This window comes from Mesoplodon mirus (assembly GCF_964341445.2).
Source record: "Mesoplodon mirus genome assembly, chromosome: 12".
NCBI lineage: Eukaryota > Metazoa > Chordata > Mammalia > Artiodactyla > Ziphiidae > Mesoplodon > Mesoplodon mirus.
In genome coordinates this window covers 83,643,801-83,669,611 of record NC_138988.1, presented here as the reverse complement: position 1 = coordinate 83,669,611, position 25,811 = coordinate 83,643,801, and the positions used below count along the sequence as shown (strand labels likewise).

The window sequence follows — 25,811 nt, the reverse complement described above, 5'->3', positions numbered from 1 at the left end:
TTTCCTATTGCAAGATTGGTGTCTGGAAAAATAGCTGGGAGGCTATTGAAACTGTCTCAGTGAGCGGTGATGAACATTTGAATGAAGGCAGCTGCCAAGGGCAGGTGGGGACAGATAGGAGACAGATTTCCAGGCAGGAAGGACTGATGTAAGGGTGAGGGAGTGGAAGATGACTCTGAAGAGAATACCTAAGGCCTGTGTTCTTTCCTCACATACTATGTTGCCTTCCCATGGAATGGGGACCCCACCTCAGTCCAACTCTTCCACTTTATAACAAAAGGAGGACATTAAAACCCAGGAAATGGGGACTTCCCTGGTGGCGCAGTTGTTAAGAATCCACCTGCCAATTCAGGGGACATGGGTTTGATCCCTGGTCCGGGAAGATCCCACATGCTGTGGAGCAACGAAGCCCGTATGCCACAACTACTGAGCCTGAGCTCTAGAGCCCGTGAGCCACAACTACTAAGCCCGCGTGCCACAACTACTGAAGCCCGAGTGCCTAGAGCCCGCGCTCCACAGCAAAGAGAAGCCACCTAGATGAGAAGCCCGCTCGCGGCAACTAGAGAAAACCCACGCACAGCAACAAAGACCCAACGCAGCCAAAAATAAAAGAATTAATTAATTAATCAATTTAATAAAAACCCAGGAAATGGAAACCCTCATCTATGGCTGAACTGAAAGTTGGGGGAGGAGCCCAAGTAGAAACCAAGTCTCCCTTTCCTGATCCTACCCCTTCCACAGGTGCACATTAGAGCCAGCCAGGCCCTTTCCACATACCTGTGCCTAGGCCACACCCCCTCCAGTGAATCAGAATCCCAGGGCTGGGACCATGAGCTATTCCAGGGCAGTGCACAAGTTTCTCTCCCTGCTGTGACCATGATAGCACGTTCTGCCTGGACCACACTTTCTCTCTGATTCATAACTGCATTACATAATTGCAATACATTACGTATTACTACCAATAATTGGAGAGGTGCTGACTGCTTGGATAGAGAACCATATGCAAACAAAATCCTTCTTCATAGGCCCATTAGCGGTAATAAACTAGAACTAATTTGTAAACATCTCATGGCAACTGCAGGAGATGGAAGACTTTGGAGGCTGCTCTCCAGTAAAAAAGGGTTAATGGACAATCAATCATTGTTCAGTCAGCAGTTACCAATCTAAGTTTTGTAAAATTGATCATCTCTTTATGAGTTTATTTTAGTAAAAATAAAGAATATTTTTATAAATTTATTTATTTTTGGCTGCATTGGGTCTTCATTGTTGTGCACGGGCTTTCTCTTGTTGCAGAGCACAGGCTCCAGGCGCACAGGCTTCAGTAGCTGTGGTTCGCGGGTTCCAGAGCACAGGCTCAGCACTTGTGGCGCAGGGGCCCAGTTGCTCCGCGGCACGTGGGATCCTCCGGGACCAGGGCTCAAACCGTGTTCCCTGCATTAGCAGGCAGATTCCCAACCACTGCGCCACCAGGGAAGTCCCAAGAATATTTTTAAAAAACAAAATCTTAAAATTAAAAAAAAAATTGTGGTAAAATACACGTAACATGAAATTTACCATCTTTACTATTTTTAAGTGTACAGTTCAGTAGTGCTAAGGACGTTCACATTGCTGTGTGACCATCACCACCATCCATCTCCAGAACTCTTTTCATTTTGCATGACTGAAGCTCTGTACCCATGAAACAACTCCCCATTCCCACTTCCCCTAGCCCCTGGCAATCACCATCCTACTTTCTGTCTCTACAAATTTGCCTACTTCTTAGAGGTGGAATCTTACAGTATTTCTCTTCTTGTGGCAGCTTATTTCACGGAACATAATATCCTCAAGGTTCATCCATGTTGTAGCATGTATTAGAATTTTCTTTTCTTTTAAGGCTGAATAATATTTCATTGTATGTGTAGAGACCATGTTTTGTTTACTCATTCATTCATTGATTGTCACTTGGGTTGCTTTCACCTTTTAGCTATTGTGAATTGTGCTGCTATGAACATGGGTGTATAAATATCTCTTTGAAATTCTGCTTTCAGTTATTTTGGGTATATCCCCAAAAGTGGAATTGCTGGATCATATGATAATTCTGTTTTTAATTTCTTAAGGAACCACCACACTCTTTTGCTCCATTACTTTACATTCCCACCAACAGTGCACATGTGTTCTAATTGCTTCATATCCTCACCAACACTTATTTTCTGTTTTGATAGTAGCCATCCTAATGGTGAGGTGACATAAAACCTTTCCAAAACACAGGTTTGCTAATGATTTTGATCTCCCAAACCCTTAACTTTTCATAAAGTCCTAAGTTCCTTAATCACAATATTTTCATTCATGAATATTTTTAGGAAATGACCTCCCACGGCTAGAGAAGAAATACTGTATAGTCATTTTATCAGTCTTTACCAACTAGAAAGGTAAAATTTTTAATTTATTTTAATTCTCTTTCATTATTAGTGAAGTTGAACTTTTCACTATAATTGTTAATTAGTTAGTTTCTCTGCTGTGAATTGTGTCTGAATTTCTTACATGGTACAATATAAATATAGAAATAACTATTGAGTGCTTTCTATGTGCCAGCTAGTGTTCTAAGAGTTTTACATGTAATAACTCAGTTAATCCTGACCCACCACCATGAGGCAGGTGCAATGATTAGTCTCATTTTATGGAGGAAACAGAAACATGGAGAGGTCAGTGAACTTATCCAAGGTCCTACCCAGGAGTCTGGATTCAGAGCCTGTGCCCTTAAATATAAAATGGCCAATATTTTCCTAACCCATTTGTTTGATTTTTTTTTCTATTAACTATAAAAATTAAAGAAAATTTATCAGTCTACTCCTTTCTTTTGTTGGCACTTTTTTTTTTTTTCGGTCATGCCGCGTGGCTTGTGGGATTCCCCGACTAGGAATTGAAACTGCACCCTTTGCAATGAAAGTGCAGAGTCCTAACCATTGGATTGCCAGGGAGCTCCTGGCACATTTTTTTTTCTTTCAGCCAGTCTAGAACATCCTGTCCTTTTCAGATAATAGAAAAACAATTTTTTTTTAATATTAGATGTTTTACATATGTATGTATTTTCCAGATAATCATTTATCCCAAACTATTTATTGAATTATATTTTTTGTTCCATTGTTTTGTGATGGTATCTTTCTGCTGGTCTTTATTTCCTAATTGCTTGTTTTTTTAATGAACATTATATGTTCAATCATCTCTTTGAGGATGCTGAAGTCTCTTTCTGGTTTTCATATTCTTTTCACTTCACCTGGCATGAATCTGTCTTTGGAGAGTTGATGTTGCTGACTCCCTTCCTCAGTGTTAGCTTTTGTGTATTTTGGAATTTTAGTTTCCAGGTCATTTCCAGGTTTTCTATCTCTCTTCTCTGGTTCCTCACTCCTCCCTGTCCAGTGACTGAGCAGTTGCCCTCCTCGGAGACCTGTCCAGAGTGGGGTCTTATATAGCAGCCAGGGCCCCTGCCCTGGCCTGACCCTGAGGATGACTCAGGTCCAGCCCCATGACAGAAGAGGCTGGGTTAAGGTCATGTGTTGCGCCATTTGCTCCATAGGCCACAGTCCCAGGCAAAGTCAGTAGCAACTTATTTCAATCTATTTTCTTGAAGAAGGTGGGGAGAGGCCAGTCACAGCTCCTGGATTTTTTACCTGAATTGATGACTCTGTTCCCCCACCTCAAGTGGGCAATTCAATTCTTTCTCATCATTCAACAGGACTTGAATTAGCAGCTGCCTTTGACTGTATCCAGACTCCAAAAGGCCACAGCATCAGCCCTGTTCATCTTTTGCATTTATATTCAATTTCTGGGAATATCCATGGGGATATTCTCCACTTGTTGAATATGGATTTTGTATTTTCTCTAATAGTTTATCCACCATTGCTTTGTACGGGAAGTCTTGGGCTGTCTATTCTGTTTCACTCGTGGGCCTGTGTCTTTATGTACAAGCATTCATTGTAGCTCTCTGCTATGAGTTAGGAAGCCACTCTTACAAGTTCCTCCAATCATGTCCTGATAGATTTCTCGAGTCTGGATCAGGTAGGAGGCTCTACAGCCGTTACCTGAGATGAGAGTGGAGGAAGTGCTACTGTCCCCCACCCAATGTAAGGACGCATCAGAGGAGCCCTGGGGTAGCTGCTCTGGGACAGGAGGAAGGTTTCTCTTTGAGAGCTCCATGCCAACATGTCATCAGGGGTCGCAAGCCAGGGTAGATCCAGTACCAGGGAGTATATGAGAGCAAACATTGGTGACTTGACATGGTCCCTAGATGGACAACCAGAAGTTTCAGCTGTGGTAGGATCCCTGCAGAACATAATGGTGTATATGGTAGCCAGGATGCATCTGGGGCATTATGCACCGTGTCCTTAGGACCCCATGAGTAATTTGTCCAACATTCCACACGCACCCCTGCCTGCAGGCAGGGAAAGTACATGGCCCCAGCTCCCGCCCCCTCTCCTGCTGCACCAGGATATTTCTCAGTGCCATGAGCACAGTGATCTAAACATGGAGCTGCATACAAAGTGGTGCCTCTTTTGCAATATAAACAGAACCAGATCTCCGGCTTGAGTGCTCTCTTGGCTATTAATTCAGGGGCAGGGAGAGGCAGCCTCTGCCCCACCCAGAGGCCCTGGCTCCCTTTCCAAAGGCTCGGCCTGTGATCAGGCCCAGTGGGGCTGAGGAGCAGACACGGGAAGGCTTCCCTAGCACCAGACACACTGGGCTCCCGCTTGGCCAGACCGTCTCCTGAGGTGCCCATGCAAGTCTGCCCCAGAAACCCTTTCTTCCTGGGACTGGGTGCCACCTCAGGACAGAGAACGCCAGGAGTCCTAACTTGGCCCTGCAGCAGCTGAAGTCTGCCAATCCAGCCTGAGACAGCAGGTTGTGCTTGGTCTCTGGGCCTGAGCTGGGACTTGCAGCTCCGTGGGGAACCTCTGGGAGTGCCACCAGGGGGAGCCCTTTCTACATCTTGGGTGTCTAGGTCTGCATTCAGCCTCCAGAACGTTGGTGTCTTACACACATGACTTAGTTTACGGATTGAATCATGCCTCCATTTTCGCAATTTATGTAGTCAACCTCATCTCCTGCCACGTTCAGGTTCTGTCTTGCTTCAGATGTAGTTATGTAACACTGTAGTCACAATCACAGTGTGGGGTTGGGGAGAAACGGGAGGGGTAATGTGTGTCTTCACTCCCCAGATGCCACTCTGCCCACCTCACCTGGCAACCAAGGTCCTGAGATTGTCCTGAAGCTTCAGAGGCCCAGGCAGTGGGCGGAGAGGGGCACAGAGGTGGCGTTTGTGTGTGGGGCGTCTAGATTGGCTGCACTCTCCTCCAGCAGGTACCTCCACTAGGATGGAGAGGCCTGGCTGCCAGCAAATCCTTCCTGTTCCCTTTGGGTGCTCTGGACATGGCAGGTGGGGCTGCAAGTGGTTCAAGGAGACTCAGGGAAGACACTGCTGGGTGAGGAGAGAGTGTGGCCACATCTGAGGAGGGCGGTGCTAACCAAACTTCGGGTGCACAGGAGGGAGACTGGGGAGCAGGGTGAGGCAGAGAGGCTGAGGGGGAAAGGTGAGGCCAAGGGGGCCTTTCCAGCTTGAATGCCACAAACACCACTGTAAAGCTCCCTGTAGAACACCTCATGCTCCCTGCCTGGGTCACAACACTGGAGGGTGTTGCCATTAGAGGCCATCAAGTAAGTTGGAAGGAATTTCAGGGTCTTGGGGGCCTTATTATTCTCTGGTGCAGGCTGAGAAAACGCCAGGCCCTTCTAGAAAAAGAACCATGTTCAACATAGTGCTGTCCACATTATAGGTAAGAGATGGGAGAAAGGAGGGATTGAAGTGGAGAGAGAGGGTGAGAGGTAGGGCCTGCTGATCCTCTCTGGCTCCTAAGTTTCAAACCCTAGTCCCCTGAGGGAAAGGAATGGATTCATGACATAAGCCCGGCACCTAAAGACTAAGAGCCACCTTCTCACCCCCGATGCGAAGGGATTCCCTTGGACTGGAGGGCGGAGGGGACTCACTGAGGCTGTGGACATTTGTGGGTCCTAGAGGATGGGGGTCCTTGGGCTGAGCCCTGGGGAAGGGGCAGAAATGGCAGAAAGGTTTGTGGCATCAGAGAGAGACCTCTGTTGTGCTTCTTTGGGCCTGCAGCCCCTGAGGAGGAAGCACCATGTCAGCATGAGCTGTCAGCAGGGCGGGGCCTCAGTCACCTCACAGCGGAGTCCTGTGCCTCAGCCAGAGGCAGGAGATGGGGGGCGTCTAGATTGCACCCCACACAGATGCACCATGTCCCCCAGGGAGCATGCTGCAGCCTACACTGGAAACCACGCCAATACCCTTCCACAGGAGAGCGGGAGGGAAAGTTGTAGCAGATTCATGCAGTGGGACACTTCTTGGTGAAGAAAACAAATCATCCTACAGCCCCATGTGACAATGCAGTGAATCTGCAGACAAAAAGTTGAGTGGAAGAAGCCAGATCCACAAGGGCACATAGTGTACCATTACATCTATAAAAAGCTCGACTCCAGGCAAAACTGTAGAGGTCAGGAGAGTGGTTACCCTTAGGGGAGGGTAGCGACTAAAAGGGGACATGAGGGAGGCCCCTGGCATCCTGAGAATGTTCTATTCCTTAATCTAGGTGCTGTTTGCACAGATGTGCTCTGTGTGAAAGTTCATTGGGATTTGTGTGCCTTTCTGTATGGATGTTATATTTGTGTAAAACATTTTTTTGAGATTTAAGTGCAAAAAACGAGACTACAGAATGGAGTGAGGAGATGGGAATGGTCTGCTATTATTTCAGTGCCCACTGTGCTCCATGCCTTCTTCGTAGGATCTTTGCTCTTGCCTTATCAAGAGGAGGGGAGGCAGGGCAGAATTTAAATCATGAAGGACTTTCAGCTCTTTCATTCCTGACATCTTCTGTGAATCAATATTTTTTTTGATCAACTGTCTAATGGCATCCTAAATTTATCTCATGCATTTTTCAGCTCCTGCAAAAACTAAAAGGGATTAGAAGGGGTTTGTGTTATTATGAGCCCCCAATTTGCTGCCTCCTTCATAAAATACTAGCTGGACTCTTGTATATGAGCATCAGCATCTGTAAATCCAGCAGCAAGACCTGTGGGCTGCTCACATCAACCTGGCAGACACTGCTGATCAAGTTTGAGGTCTTCTTGGTATCATCTCCAGAGCCCCCAGTTTCACTGGTGCCATTGCTGCGGCAGGTCTCAACTCACCTGGACTCACCTGGAGGAAGGGGACTAATTCTATCCACTGCTAGAGATTAAATAAAGATGGCCACAAACCCTTTTGGTCACTTCTCCCATTGAGAAGTGGGGTCTCCTTGAATCTGGGTGGGTTCTGTGGCTTTTTGATCAACAAAAATTGGTGGAGGTGGGCTTCCCTGGTGGCGCAGTGGTTGAGAGTCTGCCTGCCGATGCAGGGGACACGGGTTCGTGCCCTGGTCCGGGAGGATCCCACATGCCGCCGAGCAGCTGGGCCCGTGAGCCATGGCCGCTGAGCCTGTGCATCCGGAGCCTGTGCTCCGCAATGGGAGAGGCCACAAAAGTGAGAGGCCCACGTACCACAAAAAAAAAAAAAAAAAAAAAAATTGGTGGAGGTGATGCTGAGCCAGTTTCCAGACCTAGGCAACTTCCACTTCCTGTCTCTTGGAACACTCTCTGGGAGCTGGGAGCCGCCATGCAGGAAGTCCAAATTCCTTTGAGGCTGCATGCTGGAGCAACCATGCCCAGCACTGTAGTCACCATAAGCAAAGCCCAGTTATCCCCACCAAGGAGACAGAAATGTGAGGAAAGCTGTCTTGGACACTTTGGACCAGCCCCTCTGCCAACTTAGAGTGACACCAGTAGACACTGATAGGAGTAGAACTGCTGAAATGACAGATAAAATCATGAGATATGAGGTAATGATTGCTGTTTTAAGCCACTAGATTTGGAGTAGTTATGAAGCAATAGGTAACTGGAACATTTGAGTTTCTACCTGGACCACAGCCTTTGTGTCCTTGGCTCTGCAAGATTCCATCTCCTTAACTCACTTTGCCAATGTGGCTATAGCATTTGCCAACTCTTCATTCCATTAGAATTCTTTTAGTTGCCAGGCTTGTGGCAAGATAATTTATTGTGGAATTATTTTTTTGTTCTGTTCTTTTTGTTTGTTTGTTTGTTTCCTAAATTTTATTTAAGAATTCATACAAAATACTCCAGATAACTGAGTTTCAATCCTCATCTTCCTCCTCTTCTTCATCTTGATTAATCTGGAAGTAACGTAATTCGTAACTTTCTTTGCTGTTAGCAACTACGCGTAACCAATCACGGAGATTATTCTTCTTCAAATATTTTTTGGTGAGATATTTCAAATACCTTTTGGAAAAAGGCACCTCGGAAGTTACAGTGATCTTGCTTTTGCTTCTTTCGATTGTTACAACACCTCCTCCGAGATTCCCAGCTTTTCCATTCACTTTGATTCTTTCCTGAAGAAACTGCTCAAAATTGGCCGCATCCATGATTCCATCTTCTACAGGATGGGTACAGTCAAGAGTAAACTTCAGGACCTGCTTCTTTTCTTTGCCCCCCTTCACCACAAGCTTTTTCACTGGCGCCATCACCACAGCGGAGGCAGAAAAGCTTTTGTTCTGTTCTTGTTGCTCTATGTATATTTCCCTCACTGAGAAAGTTTTGACGCTCTTGTTCTCAATTCTGAGCTTCTGTTTTGGGTATGGAGAGAGTGGGTGAGTGTTGGCATTTGGATTATGTGCAAACACCTAGGCTAAGAGAGACAGAAGTGGGCTGTGAGCATGTGCTGAGCAGAGACTGAGAATCTCTGGGATCTGGAAATTTGGTGCCCTCTGCCCAGTGAGTAGTAGAGACCCAGGCCCCTAATTTTTGCCCAGAGCACACCCAGGCTGAACGACTGCTGGCAAATGCCCAGAAAGGATAGGCATGGTTTCTCCTAGGCTGGGGCATATAGGCCAGGGTCCCCAGGGGACACTCTGCAGTCAGTGATATGGACATCTGTAAGGGGCAGTGCTGGGCCTGACCCAGAGGACTCCAGGGTTGACAGCAGCCTCTGAAATCAGAGGCAGCAACAGAAACAATGGCTGTTGCTATGGACTGAACGTTTGTGTCACCCTCAAAGTCATATATTGAAACCCGAAACCCCAATGCAATGGTATTGTAATGGATGGGAGGTAATTAAGTTTAGATGAGGTCATGAGGGTGGAGCCCTTATAAGAAGAGGAAGAGACCAGAGGTGTGTCCCCCCGCCACCCACCATCTTGTGAGGACACAGTGAGAAGGGGGCCATCTGCAAACCATGAAGAGAATTCTTACCAGACACTGAATCTACCAGCACCCGATCTTGGACTTCCCAGCCTCCAGAACTGTGATAAAGAGATGTTTGTTGTTGAAGCCACCTAGTCTGTGGTATTCTGTTACAGCAGCCTGAGCTGACAGCTACCACTAGTCAGTAAGGACCTGGTCTTGCTCTCAGCTTTTCTGGCACTGCATAAACCCCTGAGAGTTTATAGTCTCATGAAGGGAGGAGGGAACCCCACTAAAGACCAGGGTTCAATTTCCTTCCAGTCTGGCAGTTTGGGACACAGAGCAGATTCCATTTAATGGAGAAAAAAATAAGGAATGTGATATTTCATGCACATTTTATAACCCAAAATAATAAATGTAACATGCTTCTCAAGCCATCCAGAACATTTAATGGCTTTCTCTTTATTGCATTGTGGGCTTCCATGCCCATTGAACTGTTGGTATTTTCCTTGGCAGGATTTTCGTGAAATATCTCCAAGGTTTGGATTTTTTTTTTTCTTTTTAAATAAAAAGAAGGGCATGGGAACAGAGGAGGGGCTTGCTCAGAAAAATAAAACCCAAATATTGTTGACGCACGTTCTTTATTTCTCACTTACTGAATACCTGCTCTCTGTATTCTTTGATTTTAACAAATCATGTATGGATTTTTAAATTTTCTAATCTTTTTAATAGCTATTACATTTATATAGTTTAAAATGAAAATTACATCAAAAGGTACATGAGAAATATCACTCTCACTCCGTTCCCACCCTCTGTTTTCTCTCACTTTGCCCCTGTAAGTAACCATTTGTATTATAATAGTGACGTATTCATCCTTCTGATGTTTCTTTATGCAAATGTACCTTTATTTTTTCCTTTCTTACTCAAAAAAGCATATTATACACATTCTGCTCCTTCCTCTTAAAATTTTAACTACTTACTCTGGATATCCTTCCATGCCAGAGCACATAAAACTCTTCCTCTGTTTTTTTTGACAGTATTCCATTGGTAGATATATCAGAGTTGGCTGTTTAATCAGTCCCCCATTGCTGAACACTTGGGTTGTTTTTGGTTAGTTATTTTTACAGATAATGCCACAATGAATAATCTTATACCTAAGCAAGTTTATGTTTGTGTGGGCAAATCTATGGGATGGATTCCCAGAAGGGGTCTTCTGGGTCGAAGGGTAAATGCATTTCTAATTCTGGTACATACTGTAGGTTCTGCCGCACAGGATTGTGCTGTTTGCACGGTTGCCAGCAATATATGGAGCCGTCTGTTTCTTCCTGGCCTCACTCACACAGTGGGATGTCAAACTTTTGAATTTTTCCCAACCGATGAAAGATTCATGTAAGCTTAACCTGGATGCACTTGGACTAATTCTCCTTCCTGCATTTCCCTAAGAACATCCTCAGACTTCTTTCACATCAGACACCTTAATTACTTCCATCTTTTCAAGAGGTTGGCCGTTTTTATATTTCCTTCACTATCATCACAGTTATGAAAGATTTCTGCCAGGGGTGGTAGGTTGAGTAACCATGGTGTCTGTTGGTTATTGCAATAAAATCAATAGCTACAGGTGGCTTGAATTGTTTTAGATGGAATTGACCTCAGGTTAAAAAAAAAATGTTATTTTGTCACTCTTTGTATCATTACTTTCTAAGCTTAAATATCTTTTATGAGATATTTGTATAAATATTTGCATTTATTTAATATTTAATAAAACAAAATTAAAATATTTTGTTCACAGAAAGTCCAAGCCTTCTTGAATAGAAGTTGAAATATTAAAAGGAAAAGAAAGGCCTCCATCACAGCCTTGTCTTTGGTAGACTCCACCCCCCTCCAGTAGGCTCTCTGTTGTATTGTTTAGGATACAAATGACCCCTATTATGCTGGGGTACCTTTCAGCCAAGGCATTGGCAGTAGAGAGGCTGCTTCCTCTCTTGTTTTGCCTACTCCGACTGGTCACAAGATTTGTTCATTTAAATGAATTCCTTATTGTAAAAAAAAAAGTTGTCTTATATATGATATAAAGAACTCTAATCAATTAGCGTTAAAATACAAGGCAGATCTGATTCCCCACAGCAGTTTATGGGTGGCTGGGGGGTGGGGGTGAGCCCGAAGCGGCTGGAGCAGGAGATTTGGAGGCCGGGAGGTGGTGAGCAGCAGAAGGCTCACCTGTCTGGAATGGAGGAGCTGTTTTCACTTTGGAGTTGAGATGCCACATATATATTAAACGAGTCTTTTGGGCTTCCCTGGTGGCGCAGTGGTTGAGAGTCCGCCTGCCGATGCAGGGAACGCGGGTTCATGCCCCGGTCAGGGAGGATCCCATGTGCCGCGGAGCGGCTGGGCCCGTGGGCCATGGCCGCTGGGCCTGCGTGTCCAGAGCCTGTGCTCCGCAACGGGAGAGGCCGCAATGGTGAGAGGCCCGTGTACCGCAAACAAACAAACAAAACAAAAAAAAGGAGTCTTTTATAGCAGATTAATAAGTCTGAATTTCCGTCTTTTCCTCCAGAGTGACAGGAGTTTCTGATGATTGCGCAGGGCTGTGGGTGTGTGGTGGGCATTAAGATAACAGGACAGGATTCAGGAGTGTAGTAGTCAGGATTCTCTGTTCCAAAGAAACAGAAATATATATATTCTCTCTCTATATTCTGTATTGGTATATATATATGGCACAATTATGGAGGCTGAGAAGTCCCATGATTTGCTGTCTGCAGCTGGAGAACCAGGAAAGCTGGTGATGTAATTTGGTCTGAGTCTGGAAGCCCAAGAACCAGGAGTGCAGATGTCTAAGGGCAGGAGAAGACGGACGTCCCAGCTCAAACAGAGAATGAATTTGCCGCTCCTCCTTCTTTTCATTCTGTTCAGGTCCTCAATAGATTGGATAATGCCTACCCATATTGGGGAGGACAATTTGCTTTACTGAGTCTACTGATTCAAATGCTAATATCTCCTAGAAATGCCCTCCCAGACACACCCAGAAATGTAGCAGCTATCTGGGCATCTCTTATCCCAGTCAAGTTGACATACAAAATTGACACAAAGGGTAATAGCCAGGGTGTAAAAACCCCATCAGAGGACTCAGGTGAGAATGCCTGGGTCAGCCTCTCATGCTGATGCATCAGACCTAGAGTCCACTTAGATAAACTTTTTCTTTCTCGGAATTAATGACTATTTTGAAAACTTAGATTAAAGACAACGTTTCCATTTTGGTCTGATATTCGATATCTATAGGATGAGTTGGAGGGTCTGGGAGGGAACAGGATGTCTGAGGCCACACTGTACACCAGGCAAATAGAAGAAATGCAGGAGGGATGGAGTTGCTATGAAGCCATATGCAATGACAAGGGTACCTGGTGTCAGCACCGTCCTCTGCCATCCTGGGGGAGCAGCATTACTCAGCAAGTTTCCATCAGAGGAACCCCCTTGAAGTAAGATTCCAGGATATAAACAGATTCTTTCCTTTTTCATGTAATGCAGATAATTATACAGTAGCAGAGGGTGGGTGGCCTTCAATTCTGATCAGGAGGACATAGACCAGATCTGGCTCCTTTTCATGAACATTTCCATAAAATTAAATAAGGAAGTTAAAACCCCCCACTAAGAGCTGGGGGTTATGATCACTTTGCTCCTGAACAAGCTAAAATAAAATTGGAAATGTGGCTGATAATTGCATCATTGCACTGCCCTGGCTGGTGAGTGGCAAGAAGCCAGCAGTCAACTAAAGCCACGGTGAGAATCAACTGAAGGACATCTATGAGGTGAGAAAGGAAGCCCTACTGAGAAAGGAACTATCTCAGGCTGTGACGATTGCTGAGAAGTACTGAAGTGCGTGAAAGAGATAGGATGTCCCAGTGATAACAAGAATCCCCAGGGCAACGAAAATCTGTTGGTAGGTGGGTAGTACTAGGCATCTGTAGCTCAGTTCCATACAGCCTAGGGGAGGAGCAGTTTTTCCCAGCACAAAATAAAAATGGGAAAGTAGAATGTTCTCTCCAATTCAGAACATTTAAGCAATGTATATTTGAGCCTGTAGCAGGGATCTGTATTGTACAATAGTCACTCGCTTATTTGTTACACAGAATCCATTCATTGTTTTGTTCATGGTAAAGGAAACATCAAGATGGCAAACTTCTGATGAAAACTCAGGTTAATGAATATCACACACACACTCATACACACAATGGAGGAAGTTCCGGAAAAAAATGGAGGCAGTCGGAAATGTATCCTGAAGGCATATAGGTTAAACTTATGCAATTATAATGTTAGCATTTGCCAAAATCTAGATAATCTAGTAAAGTCAGGGAAACAAAAGTCAGAGAATTGACAAGCAAGAAATTGTAAAAACGTAGGAATGTGTAACAAAAAGCATTGGAATTTGTTTCTTTGGGTAAATCTGCCTTCCCTTTGTCTCCAACCTTTGTGAGATCACACAGATGGGGGCATCCCAGCAAGGCCCTGACGAGGAAATAACACAAATGACTGGAATACTGCAGCACAATTCTGACACTAGTCACCCAGAGTTAACATTAGACTCCCAGTTTAAGGGCACAGTCCTCAACAAGACAACCCTCACTTCAGATGCCAGTCACAAGTTTGGGGGTCCCCAGGCCACTTGCTCCAAATGGCTACAAATCTGGGGAGTTCCAGTGACACCCCCTCAGGTTTGATAATTTGCTAGAACAACTCAAAGAACTCAGGAAAATGTCATACTTGCAATTACAGTAAAGGATACAAATCAAGAGGACCAGCCAAATGAAAAGACACATAGGGCAAAGCCTGGGAGGGTCCTAAACACAGAGCTGCCATGTGCTCTCCCTGTGGAATCAGGGGGCATCACCTTCCCCACACATCCTTGTGCTCACCAACCAGGAAGCTCCACCAAACTTCAGTGTCCAGGGTTTTCTTCTGTAGGCATGATTGATTGAATCATTGGTCCCATGATTGAATTCAATATCCAGGTCCCCTTCCATTCCTGGAGGTTGGCATGGCTCAAAGCCCCAACCCTTTAATCACATGGTTGATTTTTCTGATGACCAGCCTTTCACCCAAAGTCATCTCATTAGCATGAACTCAGGTGTGATCCAAGAGACGCATGAATAATAAAGATACTCCTATTACTCAAGAAATGCCAAGGAACTGGGGTCTTTTCCAGGACCCAGGGGCAAAGGGCAGTCAAATTCTTTATTGTACAATAGGGACATATAATATAGTTGGCCCTCCGTATCTTCAAGTTCTGCATCCACAGATTCAACCAACTGCGGATCGTGTGCTATGTTTACCACCAGAGGTCGGTTGAATTTGCAGATGTGGAACTGGCAAATACAGAGAGCTGACTATGGGATTTGAGCATCACCAGATTTGGGTATTCCTTGTGGGTCCTGGAACCAATCCCCTGCAGCTACTGAGATACAACTGTATTATAAAATAGAGATGAGAAATCCTGACATATCTTGAGAAGTCTGTCACAAGAGCTTAAGTATTTAGCAAGTGCATTATGAAAAGAAATCAGCCAAGTGCAGTGTCTTATCATGGAAGCATAGGATCCAAGCATCCAGTTATTGTAGGAATTGAAATTGGTTGTAATAAAGGCTCAGACATTGTAAAGGAATTAGTATTACGAAAGAGAGAAGTTGAGGACTATGTCAAGATGCAAAAATGAAAGATTTGTCACAATTTACTTATCCTTTGCTTTCTCTGAGGGATGGGTTAACCCTAAAGATTAACCCAGGAAGCATATAGTAAAGTTGGCTTCCTCCCTTGTACAATTCCACATTAAACATATTCCACATTTATATTCATATGGAATTGATTTTGAGTAGAGAGAGACAATCCTAATCATTAATGTATTTCATATGGTTAGAACCAATGTACCATTTATGTAATGTAATAAAGCTTTCTTTTCCCTCTAGCTTGAAATGCATATTTTACCGTACACCTGTTGACCTAAAACAAACAGACTGCCAGGTACTTCTCCAGCAAAAGTAAGTTTACTCTGGATCAGCAAAAAATTGCAGATTAGAGCCTGTAACCGAAGCAAGAGGAGAGCAAGTCCCTGCGCAGGAAGGAGAGGAAAACCTCTTTTAAAAAGGGGAAAAGGAAGTTGGGAGGGCTATAGTAAACAGTCCACTGGAGGAATTGAGAGTTCAAAGTATAGTGGCTTGTCATTGGTTGAGTTGTGACAGCCTCTCATTGGCTGAGCTCTTGCCAGGAAGAAGAGGAAGTCTTTCTTTTTCCGGTTGGGCTTTGCTATTGTCATAGGGTGTGAGAGCTCCCCCTTCTGGCCTCCTGACTATTTTAATTGAGGTTTCCGTTTATCGATTTTTATATACCAAATTCTTATATACAACTTAGGTCTCTTTCTGGGCTTTACGTTCTGTTTCATTGATTAAGCTGTTTTAGTACCAGCAACACTTGATTTTAATTATTGGGTCTTTCCATTATATTTTAACATCTAGTAGGTCTGATACCCTTTCATTCTTTTTTTTTCCCAAAAAATCTCTTGAAAATTTATTACATTAAAAATCCTATTATTAGTGTAATTACCTTATATTCATAGATAACTTGGGAAAATTGATATATTTACAATTATGGGGATTCACATTCAGGAACTAGGGGTATTTGCATTAATGTTTATGGTCCTTCAAAAACATTTGTAATCTTCTTTCCAGGGATGTGAATGGATGTGTTTCTTTTGAGTGTGTTTCTTAAGTATTTTATATATCAATATTGTGAATGTGAATTTTCTAATTATATATTCCAACAGGCTGTCGCTGATAAATAGAAAATCTATTGCTTTTATATATCATTTTGCAATTGTCCACATATCTGCCCTTAATAGTTTTACAGTTGATAGTCTTTGATTTTTTAGGAAGATAATCAAGTCTGCAAGTAAGAATACTTTGATCTTTTCCTCCTTTCCAATATATCCAATATATATTTAAGCTCTTTAATTTTATATTATCTTATTGTATTGGATATGATTGTCTAGGAAATGTAGATAATAGTTAATGATAGTGGCCATAGTGGGAAATTTGCCTAATCATAGGAATGTTTCAGTATGTGTTATGTTGTTTGTTGATTCTTTAGCATGATAAGGAAGTATCTTTCTATTCTTAGGTTCTAAGAATTCTTTTTTTATATACTTATAGGATTAATTGTTCAATTTTATTAACTATCAATAATCTAGATGATCATGTGGTTTATTTCCTTTGGCTTACAGGTGTGACAAATTTGTATATATTTAAAAATATTAAGCTATCTTTGAACTCTTGGTTAAAATATCTCATACTAAAATTTCATCTTCTGGATCAAAACTCTGGAAACCTTAAAATTTCTTCCAGAAATTCTATATACCCAGTCAGCTCCCAGAAAACCTCCTATAACTAACCTCTCAAAAAGGAGACATTTTTCCCCTTTGTTCTTTGTCCAATATCAAAGGAAACCTCCAAATTCCAAGTAGGTCAGGCTACTAATACACACAAATCAATTCTGATAAAATCATCATACAATAAATGACTGTTGTTTACTAAGTGATTACTCGGTGCTAGGCATTGGATTAAGATAAATATTTTACTTAAGACTTAAAATTACCCTTAGTTTCCATCAAAAGTATACTGTAGTTGAGACAGGAGGGAAGGGGACAGAGCACAACCTTTAAAAGAATGACATAACCATTGACGATATGACAAAAATTGGTTAGAACCTATTAGGCCCAAGATGGCAGCAAGATTCAACTTCCAGTAGACCTTGAGCCTCATTATAGGCTCACTGTAATACAGTAGGATGCTAAATGGAGTAGGACCCTATGGCCCTCCCCCCACACCCACTCCTACCCCATGTCCTCAGTCTGCCTTTTGTCTGTAGAAAAACTTTAGCCAAAGAATAAGTTTAATCAGAGAAGTGAGAAAAATGCAGAAGCAAAGGAAAGTAGTCAAACAAGACAAAACAATAATAGTTTAGTCATTAAGCAAAGTCAAGGACTTTTAGTTCCTCCTCAAGGGCTATAGGTAATATTCTGAGCCATATTCTTTGAGCTGTCTTGTAGATACTGAAAGCCCCACCAGGAAAAAAAGAATTTAACTACATAATGACCAGACTGTAGCCATGACATAAGTGGCCACAATTCTGAGAACTGGCCTCAAAGAAATGGGAACAAACCCACCCTGGAACTGAAGGCTAACTGTATTGAAAACAAATCAAGATGACGCTGATTAGACCACTGCATGACCAATTTCAAGATGACTGTCAGAGCTGACTGTGCTGTTTCTGCATGTAGCCCCCTCCCTCCGCCTATAAAAGCTCTTGCCAGGACTTCCCTGGCAGTGCAGCAGTTAAGACTCTGAGCTCCCAATGCAGGGGGCCCGGGTTCGATTCCTGGTCAGGGAACTAGATCCCACATGCATGCTGCAACTAAGAGTTCACATGCCACAACTAAGACCCAGCACGACCAAATAAATCAATGAAAAGAAAAAAAAAAGATTCTGAAAACTGACTGATAATGAAAACACAACAGGTTGAAATTGGACATGGCTAAAGCAATACTTAGACCAACAGAACAAACTCAAAGAAGCAAGAAGGAATGAAACACTAAGATGAAATAGAGAACAACAACTTATATAAGAGAATATTAACAAAATCAAAAGCTGGTTTGTTGAAAAGTTTCTTAAGATAGACCATTACCTAACCAACAAGAAAAAAAGAGAAAAGTTACCAAAAAAGTAAAGCTTAAAAAAAAAAAAGCTCTTGCCCCCTGATGGGGGAGGGGGTTGGCCTTTGGGCAGGAGTCTGCCCCTCAACCCCCTGCCCTCGTTGTCAGCCTCCGAAATAAAGCAAACTTTCCTTTCCACCAATATTGCCCCTCTAGTATTGGCTTTAGAGAGGCAAGCAGCCCAGCCGGACCCCACTTTTGGCAACAAAATGACACACCCAGAGGTGCCATGACAGTTCCAAGGCCGACCATAAAAGTCCATAAAGTGGCCCAATTCCTGGAAATCCCTGCCCCTTCTCCAAATAGTTGGAATATTCCTCCCACTCATTAGCCAATGAAATTACCCAGCCCATAAAAACTAAGCACCCCATATTTCCGGGCCATATGCACCTTCTGAGACAGACCGCATTCTGTCTATGGAATGTGTACCTCTGCTTTCACTTTACTATGGCTCTGTTCTTGAATTCTTTCCTGCCCGAAGCCAAGGACCCTCACTTGGCGGCGCTTCCCAGGAACTTGCCCCAGACCTGGGACATGACCATCCTCTCGTGCCCCATTTTCCTGCAGATGCTTTACAAAAAATATTAATAAATCTACTTACCTATCACTTTGCCTCTCGCTGAATTCCTTCTGTGCCAAGACATAAAGAACCTGAGCTTCATTAAGTCCTGAGACGAGCTGTGTTAAAAAAAAAAAAAAAAAAAAAAAAAAACTCTGCTTACAATGATAATTTTCAAACCTACACAAAAGTAATGAGAAAAGCATAGTGAGTCTTGTATCTGTCGCAAAGCTTCAACAACTGACAAAATTTGGTCATACTCATTTAATCTACCCAGACCACATTTTCCCCCCTGGGGGTCTTTTAAAACAAATTTCAAACACTGTACCATTTCATTTATAAATTCTTCAACATTATACCCAACTCGTATTGAGTCCCTGCAAGCTGACAGCATAATGCTAAAGCACAATTCATTATAAGAGATTCTTTTTTTAAAAAATAAATTTATTTATTTTCAGCTGCATGCGGGCTTTCTCTAGTTGCGGCGAGTGGGGGCTACTCTTGGTTGTAGTGCTGGGGCTTCTCATTGCGGGGGCTTCTCTTGTTACCAACCACGGGCTCTAGGCTCGCGGGCTTCAGTAGTTGTGGCTCACGGGCTCTAGAGTGCAGGCTCAGTAGTTGTGGTACAGGGGCTTAGTAGCTCCACGGCATGTGGGATCTTCCCAGACCAGGGATCAAACCCGTGTACCCTGCGCCACCAGGGAAGTTCCTATAAGAGATTCTATAAAGGTTTAAAGCAATGCAATCCAAATTCACAGGGCAGTGAATGTAATTACACAATCTACAGAACTGGAGGAACTACATACTCTTCGAGGAATCCTACATGGACTTTGTTTCACTTAACTGAGTTTCTGATAAGAATTGGGAGGGAGGGAGTGATGTTCAAGGTTATGTATTCTGGCAAAAACTTAAGAGTGCAAATTATTCTTGTTGGTTAAGAGAGAGATCCATTAAGCAGAAAGTAGACTTGGTATCCTTGTAGAGAAATTATATAGCCTAACAGAAGTCATAACACCTAGTCACTGCACAGGCAAGTGGCTTGAGCTCTTGGCAGGATTCTCTGAGATGAACTTTCATCAGAATGGTGTCTCTTAAAAGTGGACAGCCAGAGTGAAAGAAGCCACATCCCATCTACCCCCAAAGTACCTTCTTATGATTTCATTTATATCAAAGTCTAGAAAATGCTTATTAATCTATAGCGATAGTAAGTAGAACAGTGGTTGTTTGGGAATGGGGGTGGGGAGGGGGAGGAGAAAGGGAATTACATAGAACAAGAGAAAACTTTGTGGGATTGTGATGATGGTTTCACGGGTGTATACATTTGACAAAACTTATTGAAGTCCACCCTTTAAATCTGTGCAGTTTATTTTTTGTCAATTATACCTTCATAAATATATTTTTTAAAAAGAATAGCCAAGGGATTTCCCTGGTGGTCCAGTGGTTAAGACTCTGCGCTCCCAGTGCTGGGGGCCCAGGTTCTACCCCTGGTCAGGGAACTAGATCCCGCCCGCCACAATGAAGATCCCGCAAGCGGCAACTAAGACCCGGCGCAGCCAAAAAAAAAAAAAAGAATAGGGACTTCACTGGTGGTCCAGTGGTTAAGAATCTGACTGCCACTGCAGGGGATACGGCTTTGAGCCCTGGTCCAGGAAGATCCCACATGCCACAAAGCAACTAAGCCTGTGCGCCACAACTACTGAGCCTGTGCTCTAGAGCCTGCAAGCCACAACTACTGGAGCCCGCGTGCCTAGAGCCTGTACTCCGCAACAAGAGAAGCCACCACAATGAGAAGCCCATGCACTGCAACGAAGAGTAGCCCCCGCTTGCCACAACTAGAGAAAGCCCGCGCAGCAACGAAGACCCAATGCAGCCAAAAATAATAAATAAATAAATAAATAAATAAATAAATAAATATTTAAAAAAAAAAGAATAGCCAAAGGGCAGAGTAGTGGAAAGTAGATGCCGTTTCAGAGACGCTCCAGGTCCGGATCACAAGTGTAACTCACAATAAGAAGAGACAGGAGTCTGAGAGCTGACATGTATGAGCCCACAAATTAAGGAAATTATGCACTCTTTGGGTTCATAAACTGCTCTTTGGTTATAGAGTCCTAAGCAGCCAGTTGGTTGAGTCAAGGGTGGAGATGTGAGCCCTGCTGGCTCAAAAGACTACCCTGGAGATATAGTCTTTGCCTCCAAGACTTTCCCATGTGTTCTTCAAGCAGTCTGATAAAGCTTCCAGCTTCTTAAAGCAACAGGACACTTTTTGTGTACCTGGACCTTGTCATGCTCAGATGAAGCTGAGAACACGGTGTGTTTGTTTCTGGTTTGGTATCTAAATATAGAAGCTAAAAAAAACTCCAAAATGGGCATGGGAATTATCTGGTACCCAAATCACACCAAGAATTGCATTGGGTGTCTAGTGGAATTTAGCCATCAGGCAGGAGAAGATGCCAGCCAGTCACTATGATCTAGAATTTTGCCTGTCAGCTCGGGACTCCAACCTGGACAACTGAAATTTCAGGAAGGACTGATCAATTTTTGTATGACAAATTGGTCCAAGTGGTGGCTCAATGCACGTGGGTAGAGGGAAGGCTGCTGTTGCTGGTTTCTACCTACTTACCCAACAGGCTGCTTCAGAGGAAGCACACCCCATGGACAAGGCCAGGTGTTTCCATTACTAGAGTCTTGCCCCTTCGTGCTTTGGAGTCCCATCTCAAGTCCTTCATTTCTCCCACTGGGAAACATTGGGGTTGCCCAGGGTTGGCATGGGTTGCCCAATCCTACCTGCCTTGAGCTTCTTCCTCATGCCTGAGGGGCTTGAGGCTGCCCTGAGAAATGCAGAAGACTAGTGCTGCATCCTCCACCTTTGGAGGATGGTTGAAGTACCAGTCTAAACTTGAGCCAGTCCTCAGGGGCTGACTAGAAGGGGTATCTTACCCTAGACAATGGAAGTTGGAAGGGTGGGCCCCAGATAAGGCCTGGGAGAGAGCTGAGCACCAAGCCAGGGAGCCCGAGTTCCCAGGCAAGTCTAGGATAGTAGAAGGAGCTCGGTCAGGACCAACCAGGAAGAGGTGCAAGTTGGGAACAAAATGGAAGATGGGAGATGGTTGCTCTGAACAGTCTGTGGCTTGTGCCACTATATCTACAGGCCATCGGAGCATCATTCGTGAGGGGAGAAAGCTGGTTTGGAGCTACAGAGGCAGGGTGAGCCCCACTCACACTCCTGCTGCTGGGCTGTGGCTCCCTTAGAGTCACCAGGGGAAGACTCTGAAGAGTTCTGGGCACTTGGGGTGGGGGGCTGTTTCATAAAACCCATATTATTGGGTCACAATTTCCCATGCCCCTAGTATTTGGTGATGGCCATGATGTTTGATCCTAAAAAGATCCTGGTGGCTCCTACTAGTGGCCGCCTGGTATTTCCATATCTCTCAGCAGATCATTATTTTCTCTGTCACTGGGAGTTGTTCATGGCATTGTTTCACTTTGCCAGGAAAAGCCTGACCACAACAGTAATTAGACAGTGGGTCCAGTGCTCCCCTAGTGGGGCTGATGCCCCATTAGTCATGGCAGACATTTTTTTTCTTCCTTGACATAGATTTTTACTTATTTTTCTTTTTATTGGGGTATAGTTGCTTTACAATATTGTGTTAGTTTATACTGTACAGCTAAGTGAATCAGCTATACATATACATATATCCCATCTTTTTGGATTTCCTTCTCATTTAGGTCACCACAGAGCACTGAATAGAGTTCCCTGTGCTATACAGTAGTGGCAGATTTTAAAGCTGCTGCGTGGATGCTGCTCTAAGGGTCCTCAGCCTTACTGAGCACTACACCCCTGGCCCAAGTTCCTGATCATTCTTGCAAATGTTCTAGGCTTCCTCTTTTTGTTCTCTCTTCCTTGGTGTCACTAATCATGGGAGATGGGTGGACTGCTCCTGTCCACTGCTCCTGACTTGAGGGGGTGAGCCAGAACTGCCATCTTTTCATGTGACCCCCTGAGGGAGATCTCTAACACTTACACATGGATATTCTCCTTTGCATTCTAACATTTGCTATGAAACTTACTGGCATGGTTCTGGAGCTCTCCACAATTCTAAACCCTGTGTAGGTGCCACCCCAAGCATCCTGCCCCAGAGCCCAGTCTGCATGGATGCCAGGGATATTGCTGGTGCAGGACCTATAAGCTTTGTACCAGCCTCCTTCTCTTTCTCCTTTCATGACTCTGTTACTCCTCCAGTGTATTAGCGGAAAGTTCCAGCCAGCATATTAAATGGTTAATTCTCTAGACCTGGCACAAGACTACGAGAAATCATCTTTGGTCCAAAGGCTTTGGATTTTTGGTGACTCGTTATAACCATTACATTGGTACAACTATACACTGAGTAAGAAAAATCATGGGGCGTAATGGTGGAGACCACCAGCTACACACCAAACTCCTCTCTTCTTGGGGTACACATACTACATTTCCCAGACACCCTTCCAAACAGGTTTGGTCACATGACCAAGGTATCTCCAGTGGAACGTGAGCAGAAGTGTACATACCAAACTCCAGGCCTGGTCTATTAAAAACCTCCCATGTGGGCTTCCCTGGTGGCGCAGTGGTTGAGAGTCCGCCTGCCGATACAGGGGACATGGGTTCGCGCCCCGGTCTGGGAAGATCCCACATGCCACGGAGCGGCTGGGCCCGTGAGCCATGGCCGCTGAGCCTGCACTGTGCTCCGCAACGGGGGAGGCCACAACAGTGAGAGGCCCGCGTACAGAAAAAAAAAAAAAAAAAAAAAGCCCTCCCACGTTCCTCCTCCTTTCTCTTCCCCCTTCTTCTGGCTGATTGGCAGCTTGACACCAAAGGTGACCTTGGAAGCCATAAATTGAAATTGGCAGAGCCACTATCATTCCAAGTTCCTGATAGACCATGAGGAGGAGAGCTGCTCTTGTAATGCAAACCTTCTCAGCAGTGTTATATAAGAAATAAACTTGTATTGTGTGAAGCCCTGAAACTGTGTGTGTGTGTGTGTGTGTGTGTGTGTGTGTGTTTTAATTACCACAGCCTAGCCTACTCTAACTAATAGAAGGTGAGATCAGGAAGCAATTTTATTTTCATTTCTCTTTGTCCCTTTAAACCCATTTTGTGGGACCCATTCTCCTTCTGCTCCTGGATGGACATTTAAAACAGGTTCCATGACCTTTCTGGTCATTGTATGTAATCAAAGGTCACCTGGTCTAATTTCCCCAAAAGTTTAGTAATTAAATGGTCTGGTTTCGTGTAATGGTAAAACTTCAAACTTTATTTAAACTCAAGGCTTCTTCCCTTTCTTTGTGCCATATACAGACCAGCTGCCTTCACTGGGAATTGAAGTGTGCAGTGATTTCTCATTTCCTGTTTCTTACTTTGTGGCAGAAACTGCTATTGTCCCCCAATATTCATTCACCTCTTCTTCCTTACTAATAAAACTCCCAAATTTTTAGTGGATTTGTAGCCACCTTGAATAAATACTACATTTCCCAGCATCCCTTGAAGCTATGTGTGACCATGTGACTAACTTCTGGGCAAAAGGGTCTGAGGGAAGTGAGTGAGGAACTTTTTGATAATGCTCTGGATGGCCAGGATGGTGCTCCACTTCCCCTTTCCCTCTTCCTGCTGGCTGGAATAAGGACCCAGCGGATGTGGTGATGGGTCATTTCAACCTCTCAGGTGAGAGCAGCATTCCAGGGAAGGGCAAAACAGCAAGACAGAAGGACCCAGGGTCCCCAACATGGTGGAATTACCATATCCAGCCCAGGAGTCCTTATGCTGGAACTATTCCATGAGAAATACTTTAACTTTTGTCTCTTTTTAACATACGAGTTTTTTCCCCCAGCAGCCGCTCCTGTATACTTACTATACAGGCCATCCTTTATGCATGCTTCTGTCTTTCCTCCATCATCTTGCTAACTCACCTTGGACCTTGGACCCCAACAGGGTTGGAGTGGTGAGAGGGAGAGGCCGAAAGGTGCCAGGAGAGGATTTATTTGGCTAGAAATCCTGTGAGATGGCGTAAGTCATCCCTGGGTTTTTAGGAATAGGTGATCCTTCCTTTCATTAGGCACTTTTGTGGATACTTTTGGAGACAACTCCTTCCCTTTGCTAAGATTTCTCACTCCCTGATTGTTCAATGTGGTCAAATGCCCTTCTTAGGCTAGTCAACTATATTTCTTTCTCCAGCCTCTACAAGTCTGGCAGGACTCTATTAGGCTCACCAATCCCTCCAGGTGACACTTTTGGACAGGATCTAACATCACCCTGCGTCAGGCACCACATCTGGTCCACAGGAAACGTCATAAATACAGTGCTGGTATCTGGGAAGGCTGGCAGCCTCTCAGCCCAGCAGCCTCTCTTGTTCCACCATCAGGGCAGCTAGCCAATTTGGTTTTTGATTTTCAGAATGAGCCAGCCACCAGTTCTCCCAGTCCTCCACACTGCAGGGAACACACAGTAAACTCTCTGAAGGATATTATGAAGCCCCTTTCCCTGGGCTTGAAGGGAAAGAAATGCCTGCCTCAGATTTCCTCAAGAGGCTGAATAGCTACCCCGTTCCTACTCCCATCTATGGTCCCACCTTTATGGGGACATTCCCAGGCTTGGCACTGTAAAGGTGCTCTGGCCCCTTCCCTCATGATTCTCCTCTTATTGAGGAAGAGATTCAAACTCTTTAGAAGCTCATTTCTCTTGAATAAGAGCTCATTTGTCTTGTGTGTTTGCTTTCCAAATACCAACCTTACCCACTTACCTCATATCTTCCAAGGCATCACGGAGGAATTAACATGCCCAGAAGCTCTAGTGAAACAGCATTCTATTCTCCTTCTGTTTGAACTTCCAATCTACCTTACCCAAGGCCACCTGCAGTGACTCCACCAGAGCCACTGTCACTGCCACTATCCCCAACAGAACAAGGGGCTCTCACCCCAGCGGTAGTAATTAGTCTGTGGTGCAAGTAGCATATCAAGGTTGAGTTCAAAAATGTAAACTGAGTTTCCCTGGGTCTCACTAGCCTGCAAGTACATGCAAATGGGGTCATCTTAAGGTAATAACCCAAATTTTAGCGTCTCTTCCCAACCCCTGCAAAGTCCCCTTCTCTGCCGAAGTATTTCTGGGGATCTGAGGGAAGTCTCCCATGTGCTCATAAATTTAGCCATCCAGGGATATTGTAACTGTCTCCATCTCCACCTGAGCATCACACGCAC

General features: G+C 44.2%; 1 protein-coding gene and 1 long non-coding RNA gene across 2 annotated transcripts in view; both read right to left on the bottom strand.

Annotated features, from left to right (window-relative positions):
* LOC309814021 overlaps positions 1 to 25,811 on the bottom strand; it is an 86,497-nt gene that overhangs the window by 24,947 nt on the left and 35,739 nt on the right. Inside the window, exon 5 of the long non-coding RNA XR_014295588.1 lies at positions 18,630 to 18,706. This is a non-coding gene — a long non-coding RNA (uncharacterized lncRNA). The remainder of the gene's footprint in view (positions 1 to 18,629; positions 18,707 to 25,811) is intronic.
* Positions 8,169 to 8,637, bottom strand: LOC309813554 (large ribosomal subunit protein eL22-like). The gene has a single exon (XM_082638539.1). The coding sequence runs from the start codon at positions 8,616 to 8,618 to the stop codon at positions 8,232 to 8,234; it is 387 nt and encodes a 128-aa protein (XP_082494665.1). The 5' UTR covers positions 8,619 to 8,637; the 3' UTR covers positions 8,169 to 8,231.